Genomic DNA, 12,323 nt, shown 5'->3' on the forward strand with positions numbered 1-12,323 from the left:
AAAGAATAACACCAGGATGTACTCAAACATGGTCAATATACTTCATTCAATATTTGTTTCCGAAGACATTTGAACATGTGATATTGTTTGAGCAATTGTGAGATACATATCATAGATTCAATGGAGAGGATTTTTTTCTTCTCTGTGGTAGACCTTGTATAGCTCTTCCAGGGCTGTGTGTAAAACGAACATGTGAGTGATCAAATTACATATTACATAATTACAAAAATATTCCATGGTGCATTTTGTAAATCCTTATTGCACATCTGAATCACATAGAAACTTAAAGATGCTGGTGCCTAGGCCTACCAACTGCAGCTCTGATTTAGTTGGTCTGGTTTGAAGTTCCAGCATAGGTACTCCCCACCCCCACCATATATTATGTTTGCATATAGCCAACCAGCGATTGGAACTACTGTTCTAAACACAGGTATTCGGCAAATACCTGACTTAGATTAGGGAATGAGTTTCTGGAAAGGGTCTCTCTTATGAGTCAGGATTGGTGGGTTATTACAGTATAGTCTTTAAAAATGCATTTGTAGGAATCAGGTCTTGGCAAATACCCTTTTTATTATGTAAACGTCATCCTTCATGGAAGGCTGATCTCATCTGGGAAGTTCCCTGGTAGATTCTTGGTGATTATTTTTGATTGCTCATCATTTTCTTCAGCTAGTTAATTAGGTTAATAGCCTGTCTTGGATTTGTACTGTCAAGTACAAATGGATGTTGAACAGGTAATAGAAGCTAGTATGGGGTCTTAGAGTTCAGGGGACAGAGAAAAGAAACTCTGGTAAATGATGCATTCTATAAAGACTGGTTTTAATAATGAGGAGTTAAAAATAAACTGCTCTAGAATCTGTTCATCTTAAGTAAAGCTTTCAGCCTTAGCTGGCAACAGGGATGCCAGCTCTGTGGAATTTCACAGAGGGAATACCAAGGGTGAGTTCCGTTAGACCCTTTTCCAGTCCTTGTTTCTCTCCCATCAGGAATTCTCTTGGAAATCATGAAATCTCCTGAACTCTTTTGAGTCCTATAGGGAGAAAAAAAATCTTTATATTGTTATTAAGGTTAAAACAAAGATGCTAACTCATTTATCAACAACAGTGCAACACGTCTTACTGTTGTGGGTTTTCTGTGAGGACATTTCCACCACTTAGCACATTTCTTTCATACAGGTACTGAACAGATTATATTAAATGAGAATACCTTATGTTTTAACAGAGTATGTTCCAAGAGAGATTACTGGACTGAGAGCTCTATGAGAATAGAGGGCAGGGTATTTGTGTACAACTTATGAAGATCAATGCAAACTGTAGACCAAAGTTCTGGGTCTAATTGTTGCCCATTAAGTATGATATGGTGGTATTGTTAATTTGTTTAAATATTCATATCTGGTATATAGTAAATTTGGAATATAGTCAATGTCTAAGAACAACTTCTTGGAAGTATACATTCTTCTCAAGTATGGTATGCCAGGTTGAACTCAAAATCATATTGACATGAGCTTACTAAAGCCCTAAACTGTAAAGGAGCTTGAGACCAGGATAGTTAAGACTGATTTTGGGGGCTGGGGTTGTGGCTCAGTGGTAGAACACTTGGCCTACCATGTGTGAGGCACTGCGTTCAATCCCCAGCACCACATAAAAATAAACAGATAAAGGTATTGTGTCCATAACCAAAACTGATATTCATGATTGATTACTGATGTCCAATATGGAGTTGATGTAGGGAGTGGTTAGATGAGTATATTTACTGCATCTACTACAGGTAAAGTCATAGGTGATTCATAGTTTTTTTTTGTGTGTGAAAATTGGGTGTGCACAGAAACAGGTATTCATTTATGTTGGAGGGTAACTGTTGTATAAAGTTTTACTACTCAAAATAGCCTGGATGCTGTTTGGTAAGGGCAGATACTTAGGTGAAAGATACGCACACACGTAACTACATAACTATACATATAACTATATATATAGCTATATGTAAATACATAACTATGTAGTTTATATGTGTAGCTTTATGTGTATTTATAATACATACAATTGTATAACTATATATCTTAATGGAATTTTTTATATGCATAGGTTTATTGTGTGTGCTTTGCCACATACATATATACATGCATGCACACATGTATTTTTTGAAGAATTAGTATATATGAATGAGCTAATAGTAAGAAAAATGAAATCTTGTCATTAGTGCCAGCACAGATGGAACTGAGGTCATTATACTAAGTAAAATAAGCCAGAAACAAAAAGACAAGCACCACATTATCTCAACCACATGTAGAATTAAAAAAAAAAATTGACCTCATAGCAGTTGAGAGAAGCATGGTGCCTACCAGAAGCCAGGGAGGACTGGGGGTGGCAGAGATGGGAATAGGCTGATCAATAGGCACTAAATTACAGTTAGGAGCAAGAAGTTCTGGTGTGTTGCTGCACAGTAGGGGGGACTGTAGAAAACAGTACTTTACATAAATTTCATAAAACTAGAAGAAAATATTTTGAATGTTTTCACCACAAAGAAATGATAAATGTTTGGAAAGTAGATATGTTTAATCTGTTATAAACATAACACAAGATACACATGTATTGATATATCATATCCCATGATATATTCATACCCCATGAATATGTGCAATCTTTATGTGTCAGTTAAGTCAATAAATATCACTTACTGTCATCAAAAACACAGAATTGATATAGATATTTGATTTTATGAATATTGTATGTGAATTTATACATATGTAATATATATGTTATAAAGTATTGTAACTTTGTAATATAACATTACTTTGGATTCTTGATTCCTGGGGTATCATTTTACAAATTATGATTTTTTTCTCAAACTTTGGTGACTCCTTACTATTTGAACATATTTAATCATGTATCTTGGACTTTTTTGCAGTAGTTCTTAGTTTTTATTATAATAAACAGTGCTCAAATGAGTATCTTTATAATTAAGCTTTAAAATACACTATGATAGAACTTATCTAATATACATAAAAATAGATAGAATCATATAATGAACCCCATAAACCAAGATCCCAGTTTCAAACATCATCTATAATTTGCTAATTGGGTTTTAAGTATCTCTGCTGAACTTTTATTGTGAAAGCAAATTTAAGATCAAATCTTAAACATTATGTCTTTCACTTAAAGTATTTCAGAAGTTATCTCTAATCAATAGGACCTGTTATTTACATAATTACCATAATATTATCACATCCTGTAAAACTAAATTTTCTCAATATCCTCTGGTGCCCTATACATATGTTTAAATGCATGTACTTCTTTCATGAGGATAAATATCTCAAAATAAAATTGCTACTATGACATGTTTGCACAGTTTTTGTGACTTCTGATGCTTATTAGCAAATGTCAGTATGTACTGCAGCAAAGATAGCAGAAATCTGGTATGACACCTCTTCTATTCATTATTGCTGAGAGAAAAAGAAAAATAGGGAAATATGAGATGCCTTGGAAATAACCTAGTGTACAAGGAGGAAATGTAGGGAGGCAGAAGGGTACTACAGTTACTACCCACAATATCAGTAAAAACCCAGGCCTGAAAGAAATGTTGTAAGCCATGACTAAGGCCCTATTTCCATGCTGTCTGCAGAAGAGCAAAAGTATCCCACCATATAGTGATCCATTATCCGGTCCACAGCCTGTGGTCTCCAGGTAAAAGTCTCTTAAGAAGTCTCTTTCCAAAATCATCCACTCAAGGGACACTTATTTTATTTTCCATCTCTATGGACCTTGGACAACTTGAACAGCCCCCAAACGACACATATTATAGCTATGAAGTTTACATGAGTGTACATGTTGCAGGGAAATGGTGAGGGACTTTCACATGTGGTGGCTCTTCTTAATGTCAGGATCTGATATTGAAACTACTAGTGTCCACCAGAGGAAATAAAACTGGCATTCAGTAAACAATATCAAAGTGTTAGTTGGTTTAGCTTAAAATTTTAAATTTTCAAAACCATCTTTAGGATATGTACCGCTATCTTCATTTTCTAGATGAGCAAACCTACATGTCTTTTCAAGTCCTTTCTGGAATAGGTTAAGCAAGGAATGAATAAAATAGAATAAGCAGACAAAACAACACCAAAACAAAATCATCAGAAAACTGTGATGTTTTAACTTAGTGTCAAAACATGTTATGTTGACTTGGCGTAACATAAGTGAAATAAAAAAGGCTCCAAATTCTGATCCATGTAACTCCAAACCCAGTCTCACGATAACTGAATATTTCATAGTTTTTGGTATTAAAGTTCACATTTTTCTGAAATGTTTCTTCTTCTTTCCTCTTTTGCACTTTATATGTGTGTCTGTTAATTTTCTTTTTAAGTTATGTAGCATTTACACTCCTGTTTCTTTTCTTTTTTAATTTTTTTTAAGTTATACATGGACACAATATCTTTATTTTGTTTATTTTATGTGGTGCTGAGATTGAACCTAGGGTCTCACACATGAGAGGCGAGCGCTCTACCGCTAAGCCACAATCCCAGCCCCACACTCCTGGTTCTTGTCTAGCATTGTTATAAACTTTGTGTGTTTTGAATGTTCAGTGATTCCAACAATCCAATAGAGTAGATGTTATCATCATCCCTGTTTTGTTGAGAAATTTAGTCTGGTTAGGTCTGTTGCTCCCATTCCACTAGGAATGGGACCCTAGAATCCTAGCTTTAGTGTCTGCTTTTAAACATTAAACTATCAACTTAGTATGTATTGTTTTTAACCATATTTATTCCCATATAAGTGTATTCAGATTACATAAATGCCCTCCGTTCCCTAGGCACTGCAGAAGAATGACAAATGGAAGGCATTCTGCATTATATAATATGCAACAGCCCTTTGGAAGCATTTTGTGGGATAATAGTGTAGACTTTATTCCCTCTACCTCATCCATAAACACTTCCCGTGGGATTGTTTGTTCTTTGTGGAATAATTTCCATTGCAATAATTCTTATTTGTTTTCTCAAAAATGATGGCTGATTTCCACCACTCATCAGTAGACACAGCCAGAGTGTCTTGGGGTATGTCTGAGAGCCTGAATTGGTCCCACTAGATCAGTAATTATCTTCTTGCCAAACTGATTTAAATGTCTTTAACTTACTTTTACTTCAGTAAATGTTTATAGGAACTCAAATGGGGAAAGTGGAGATGAATGGGAAGTAGTCCTTGACCAGTGAAACCCCAGGTTGCTAGAGGCAAACAAGGAACCAGCTGCTCTCAGCTCTGTGGAAATGCACATAGGACCATGAATAACAATAAAAGTCCAAGGTAAAACTTCAAGAAGCACAGGCCTCAAGGGTGCACCCCCACTTTCTACAGCAATGTGAAATTGCATCATGAGACAGAAAACCTCAGTTAACTTGCTTCAGATTGAATCCACCCAAGGTATCCTAATATATTTTGTGAGTTCATATAATGTTAAATTTCTAGTGTCCAACTGGATCATTTCCCTATTATTCAACCAGTTGCTGTTTGATAGATGATGGTTATAAGGGCCTCATTTCCCTAGTAATTTGAAATATTACTTGTTTTAGTCAGCTTTTTTATTGTTGTTCTTGTTGGGTCTTTTGGTCACAATTTTAGAAGAAGAAACCTTTTTGGGGGGGGCACACAGTTTCAGGGTCTCAGTTCATAGATGGCTGACTCCACTGCTCTGGGTGCAGTGTGAGGCAAAACATCATGGCAGAAGAGTGTGGTGGAGGAAGGTAGCTCAGGACATGGCCACCAGAAAACACAGAGACGAAGCTGAACTCAACAAAGCAGCTGCACAGTGACTCACCTCTTCCAGCCACACCCCACCTATGTATAGTTACTACCCAATTAATTGCTGTCAGTGGATTAATGCACAGATAATGTTAATGTAGTCATAACACAGTCATTTCACCTCTGAATTGTTTTGCATTTTCTCACAAATGAGCTTTTGGGGGATATCTCACATCTAAGCCATAACACAGCCTTTATTCTACTGTCAACTCCCTTGGCCATTTTTCTGGGCTTTCTGTTATATTCTAAGATCTGTTGATCCTTTATTTGTGCCCACGCCAGTACTATTCCATTAGTACTGGAATACAGAATTAACTTATAATTTATTTTTAAAACATTGTTCTGTCCCCCTCACCAGAAGCTGCAAACACTCATCCATTCTTGGTCTTCTTTTTCAGTTATCTTGATTCTTGTATATTTTTTTCCATGTGAACTTTAAAGCCATGGGTCTTATGTAGGGGAAAGAACCCAGAGTAGAATGGCTGGATCTTTAGAATACACACATTAGCAATATTAATAGGTAACACTGAGTCTATTTCCCCCCCCCCCCTGGAGCATCTGTCACCCTTGGCTGGATGGGGAAGGTGTGGCCATGGCTCCTGTGCCATAGACTCTTACTATAACACTGATCTATTCTGCAAAGTGGTTTATAGAATAACCCTCTCAGTAGTAGGGGAATTGAGCACCGCTACTTCTCACCCAGATCAATGTTTCTATCTCCCCTCCTCTATTCTCATTCTCATGTTCTATTTGTATTTCCTGTCATTTAATCCACTGGTATTGTATAACTGATAATCTCTCTCAATACTTAGCACATCTTCCCTGAGTTGGAAGCAGAACAGGAAATGCCAAGAGTCTAGGCCAGAGGTCTTGGAAGCTCCTTGGCACTTGGGCTGACAGAGCAGTTTTCATCTGCAATGCATGACTGACCTGAGATGGCTGTGATCAGGTTGCTTTCTGATACCACATAAAGCCCCATTAATATCTGTCAGCCTCCTTCTGCCCCAGCAGAGCAGGCAGCTCTGTCCTCTGACCCTTCTCTTGACATTCTGATAGCTTTCCTTTTATATCACACACTGGTAAGAGATTTTTTTTTTCCCCTTTCAGCTGGAAAGGTCACTTCTCAAACATACCACCTGGGATGAATTATGTCTCTATTGATTTACACTCTCTTGTCTCAGCCACAAATTTCAGGGACTGTTTGAGGGCAGTACCCCATTTAAAAGGGGAAAGAAGCAGGTACTTACAGTTATAATGCCAGCTAAAGCCCTATTCGTTTTCTGTATGTTGTTCCAAGTTTTGTCCTAAGATTTTAGCAGTGTTGCTCACTATGTACCCAGTGGGACACTGGTTTCAGAACAGCATGGAGATTAATTCCTGAAATGAAACTCATCAGTCCAGGAAAAGGAAAAAAATTGATACTCAGAATTCCATCTGCTTCATATAAAAGATTGATCTTTCTCCTTTGTTGTAACTCTGATTCTGTTTCCTTTGAACTAAAATCCTGGTCTCTATGCCTAAGGATATATACTTTAAAACTCTGATAATTTAACTAATAGTAATGAGAGATGCATTCAGATCATTTTTCTTCTGAGATCTAGTAGAGATAGATGAAAGCCTCAATTCAATAGGAAACAAGGAACACAATTACATTATTAGAGTTATTCTAATTTCTGTGTCTAGCCTTGACTCTGCTCCACATTGGGGTCTGCACATCTTGTACTGAATACCCTGTTCCTGAAAAAAGATAGGCAGGATCTTTAGGTTGTGGAGTGAGGGCTAAAAGTGAGGGTTTAGTGTCTTCAGGCAAATGGAAGACATTAAACCAGCCCTTATCTCTTACTAAAGAAGAGCTACCCAGAGATGCCAAGTATACTCTAAGGCACCATAAATGTATGATATGTCAAGATCATTATACTGTCATCTGTAACTAATTAAAAAAGCTTGAAGATCTGGGGCTGGGACTATATAGCTCAGTGGTAGAGCACTTGCCTAACATACGTGAGGCACTGGATTCTTTCCTCATTACCTCATAAAAATAAAATAAATAGAAGAGATTGTGTCCATATACAACTTAAAAAAGATGAAGATCTCTTGGACAGTACATGCTTCTTTTTTTAAAAATTTTTTATACCCAGGATTTAACCCAGGGTACTTAACCACTGACCCACATCCCAGGCCTTTTTATTTTTTAATTTTGAGACAGTGTCTCAGTTGCTGAGGCTGTCTTTCAACTTCCTGCCTCAGCCCTCCCTGAGTTGGAAGCAAAATTACTGGGATTACAGGCACGCTCCACCACACCTGGCTGATGGTAAAAGTCTTCGAGAATGAAAATGACTAGAAGCCACTTGTGAAAATTGATTCAGTATTTTTTCAATATCTCTGGTAAAGAGACATCAATAGATTGTTAGGCCCTGAAAGAAATCTGACTCTGCTAAGCAGAGGTATGTCAGGAAGAACTAACTAAATGGTGTAGTATCCATCTGATATATCTGCCTCTTTGAATGATTTGACAGGAATCCTGTTTTCCAAAACTGGCCTTAGCCCTACCACTGTCAGACCATGAAGCCGGTTGTACCATTGAGTGATCTGCCTATTCCAACACCTGACCTCATAATTGTTTCATTCTTCTACCTACTAAACCACTGAGAAAAATGTATATGAATACTTCTTATTTTTGTAATGTATCAGTTGATGCAATTTTTTCATGGTCTTAAAGGAAAACTTTGAATAAGTTGAGTATGTGAAAACAACTCCTTCTTCCCTGGCTCTTGACCTTCAACTCTAAGTTTTCAGAGAAAGAAGATGGTACCACTTTCATATTTACAGAGAATATAAAGAAGACTATGACATAGTGAGATCAGTGGAGCTGGAATTGAAGTCTGTCCTTTGTGACTCTGAATCCAATATTTTTTCTTGATTCATTCTCACAAGAACTTATAGTACCATCAGGATGTTTAAAGTTCCATTATCTTAAAAAGGCAGAAGTCCTGGGAATCTTGTCACTTAGGTTTTATTTGGACCCTCTTTATGAGTAGCATTGAGGTTTATGTTGGGCTTATTTCATCCATGGCCTCTTAAAAAAAATCTTCTATTCTCATTTTGACTACAGAGTCAGTTATATGATGGGATTGTCCTAAAAGAATGAATTCTTAAAATGATACTCCTAGATTAGTCACTGAATTAGCAATGTAGATGGTGGTGTAAAGGTTAATCTTGGATGTGTTATTTTTTTCTAAGCCTATCTTCTCATCTACAAATGGGAATAATAATAGTAACTACCCAGAGGCTCTTAACCATTGAGTCACATCTCCAGCCCTTTTTATTTTTTATTTTGAGAAAGGGCATGATAAGTTGCCAAGGCTGACCTTGCACTTGTGATCTGCCTCCTTCACCTTCCTGAGCTGTTGAGATTACAGGTGTGTGCCAGTGCACCTAGCTGGCAGTTATTATCTTGATGATGCTATTGAGAATGTTTTGTCCTGTTTTAGCTCATCAGAAATGCAAACATGTTGTCATCATTATGTCATTTCTAGGCTCTCTGATGCAAATTTCACTGTGCCAGTGTTATTTCTAGGCCACACATCAGCCTGGCAGATTCATTCATGACCTTGGAATACGTGTGTTTGTTGTCTTTTATCGATGATGATTTTTGCTTTTGATTGACAAAAAAAGCACCTTGTCTACTAAACCGAAGAAAAACCATCACTGGCGTTTTTATTTCTAGATGTGTCCGGAGAGCCCCATAAACACTGACCTTTTCCTTCAACTCTGTTTAGGATTTGATGCCTACTTCACATCTCGCACCCTTGAAAACAACAGAAGAAATGTGTGGTTTGCCGAGTACTGGGAGGAGAACTTCAACTGCAAGTTGACCATTAGTGGGTCAAAAAAGGAAGACACAGATCGCAAATGCACAGGTAATTTCATTCTCATTGTCCTTTTCCTGTGACTTGATGTGGCCAGCATTGAAATGTCTGCATAGTTGACAGAAGGAAGCTTGGTTGGAGACAAATTGAAAAAGTAAATTGAATTGTACTAGATTGTTCAGAAAATAGAACAGAAGCATAAGTCTTGCAGTACAAGAGAAGTACAGACAAGACTATATTCTTTTCTGCCTGTCCATCAAGCAGTAATTGACATTTTCATTGATTCTCTGAATTCAGAAGAGGTCACATTGTTTTGAACACTGTCATTGATGAGTATTAGTTTATCTTTTAGCCAAGGGTGTGAAGTCATTTTCACATATTCAAAAATCTCTAACAAATTTCATACCAGTATCACATTTAACTATTACCAAGAATGGTATATTTGATTAAGGAAACAAAGTGCTATGAGTTTCTAATAATGAAATTTTCAAATGATTTACATGATATGTAACTTAAAAAGTCAACTGCTAGTTAAAATACACTTAAAAATATTTACTCCTCCTTATATGTAAACTTATGTGAATGGTCCAAATATGAATATGTATGCCTAAATAGAATAAGATATATTCCATGCTTGCATAAATAGATCAAAACATACTCTTATGTCACGTATATCTAAAAAGAATAAATGAAATTTTTAAAAGAACATGTGTTCAAGTAGTCAAAAGGAAAAATCACATTTATTCATGTATTCATTCATTCATAAGTGTTATTAAACAACCTCCTTTTCTGTTAAGAACTGTGCTAGGCATTTGTTGTTTCAGGATGAGTGAACCAGGTAAGGCTCTGCTTTCATGTTGCTTATAGTCCAGTGAGGGGAAATTTAACGTTATTCCAGTGATCTAAGAAATAAAAAATTATGGACTGCAATACATATTCTTAGGGTTATATATTGCAGTCCATAATTATGTATATTATGAGGACATGTAATTGAGGAATTTGACTTATAAGGTGGAAGCTTTCTCAAATGGAGGGAATGATGCTTTTGTTAAGATCTGAAGATGTATGGTGTATTAAGAATTGTAATGCAAAAATAAATATTTTTTAAAAATCTGACGATGGCTTAGGGAAGGAGAAAAATGGGTTGGAGGGTTTCTTATAGAAGAAAACAGGGCAAAGAGGTGTACCAAGAGGGATTACTGTAATTCTGAGGATCTGAAAGACAGAAAAATGTCTGAGATTGTGTGAACTGCTGCTGCAGGTGCCAAGAGATGAGAAAATATGAAGTTGGTTGGGATATACCTAAATTTATCCTGGGTTTTGGACAACCATGGAAGGATGTTACACAAGGTTATGACATTACATATCATGTTAGTAGCAGCATTCTTCAACTCTGTTCCAGTAGCCTTCAACATTTTTAATAGTGACCTTGAAAAATCATAAAATATCTTTATTAGAACCAGGGAAGGGACATTCAGGTTGGATAAAATTCTAGCATTGAGTTTTATCTTTGCAGTATTGCTCTTTGAATTCTGGTTACCTGGGTGCTATAGTTGAAGCCACTGGACAAGCATCTATGAATCAGGTGGAATACAGGTAACAACATGGTACTAAGAATACAACGAAGAGTTGAGGACTTAATTCTCAGTTGTTTTCTGTGAAAACAAAGAAGATAGGAACAGAGATGTGAATAAAAGCAGTGATATGAAATGAACAGGATATATATGGAAGGCAGAGCAGTGAACTCTAATCACATTAATCACATTCTCCAGCCTATGTTATGTAACAATAAAGTGTTCTCAGAAATATGGCTCAATAAGGATGGGGGAAAGGGAATAAAACTAATTCAATGGTGACTGGACCTAGGTGACACAAAGCTTTCAAGTGGAAACCAAAAAAATTAGTTTGACATCTGGATAATTTGTCTCTAAGACAAGGAACATTCAAGTGTACCAAAAGTATGCAGATGATTGATGGAAGTTTTCTGAGTTTTTCTAACATTGGATGTTCTATGGGCTATTTGGAGGCGGAACCGATTGTCTGATGGGCATCAGGATTATTCCTGTCTCTGGAACAATCTTCTTACATGTTCCAGCTTGTCTTTTTACATGATCCAATCTAAGCATTTTTTCTGTCACCATATTTTAGTGTTGGCTAAAATTGATAAATTGGGTTTATAGAAATGGGGTTATTCCCCAAACTGCCACCTTGTAAAAATGGAAACAGAGCTGTCTTCCTGTAATACTCCTTTTGTATGAATAATCCATGATTAAGTTTACTAAATTACCTGGAACCCCAGATTATATCTTGGTCTTTCGTCCCCCTTTCTTTTATTCCCTTTTTCTCTGTTATAAGATGCACCATTTTGAGAGATGGCAAGTCCTTTTGCTATCATTCTTACTCTTGCAGGGATGAGAATATGTGGGTGAATTTGTCTTTGATCCTTCACTTTATTTTTCCAAGTCCTACTAAATTTATATATCGCTTTGGTAGTATTTTCAAAATACTGCTTAAAAAATCTTGACACTTAATACCTCAACTTGGAGAATTGTAAGAAAATTGTGGCTAGTCAGAGGGAAAAGAGTCACAATGAACAGAAGGGACAGTTCCATTGCAGAGATGAATTCTTGAATGTATGGTGAGAACCTGAGTCGAAGAAGGCATGGGAGAA

The 12,323-nt window shown here is 36.5% G+C and overlaps 1 protein-coding gene across 1 annotated transcript in view; it reads left to right on the forward strand.

Moving 5' to 3' along the window:
* Grm7 (glutamate metabotropic receptor 7) overlaps nucleotides 1-12,323 on the forward strand; it is a 777,046-nt gene that overhangs the window by 533,997 nt on the left and 230,726 nt on the right. The window contains exon 5 of the mRNA XM_026383020.2: nucleotides 9,563-9,703. Coding sequence (XP_026238805.1) covers nucleotides 9,563-9,703 — 141 coding nt within the window. The remainder of the gene's footprint in view (nucleotides 1-9,562; nucleotides 9,704-12,323) is intronic.

Source organism: Urocitellus parryii, chromosome 16 (assembly GCF_045843805.1).
Source record: "Urocitellus parryii isolate mUroPar1 chromosome 16, mUroPar1.hap1, whole genome shotgun sequence".
Classification (NCBI taxonomy): Eukaryota; Metazoa; Chordata; class Mammalia; order Rodentia; family Sciuridae; genus Urocitellus; species Urocitellus parryii.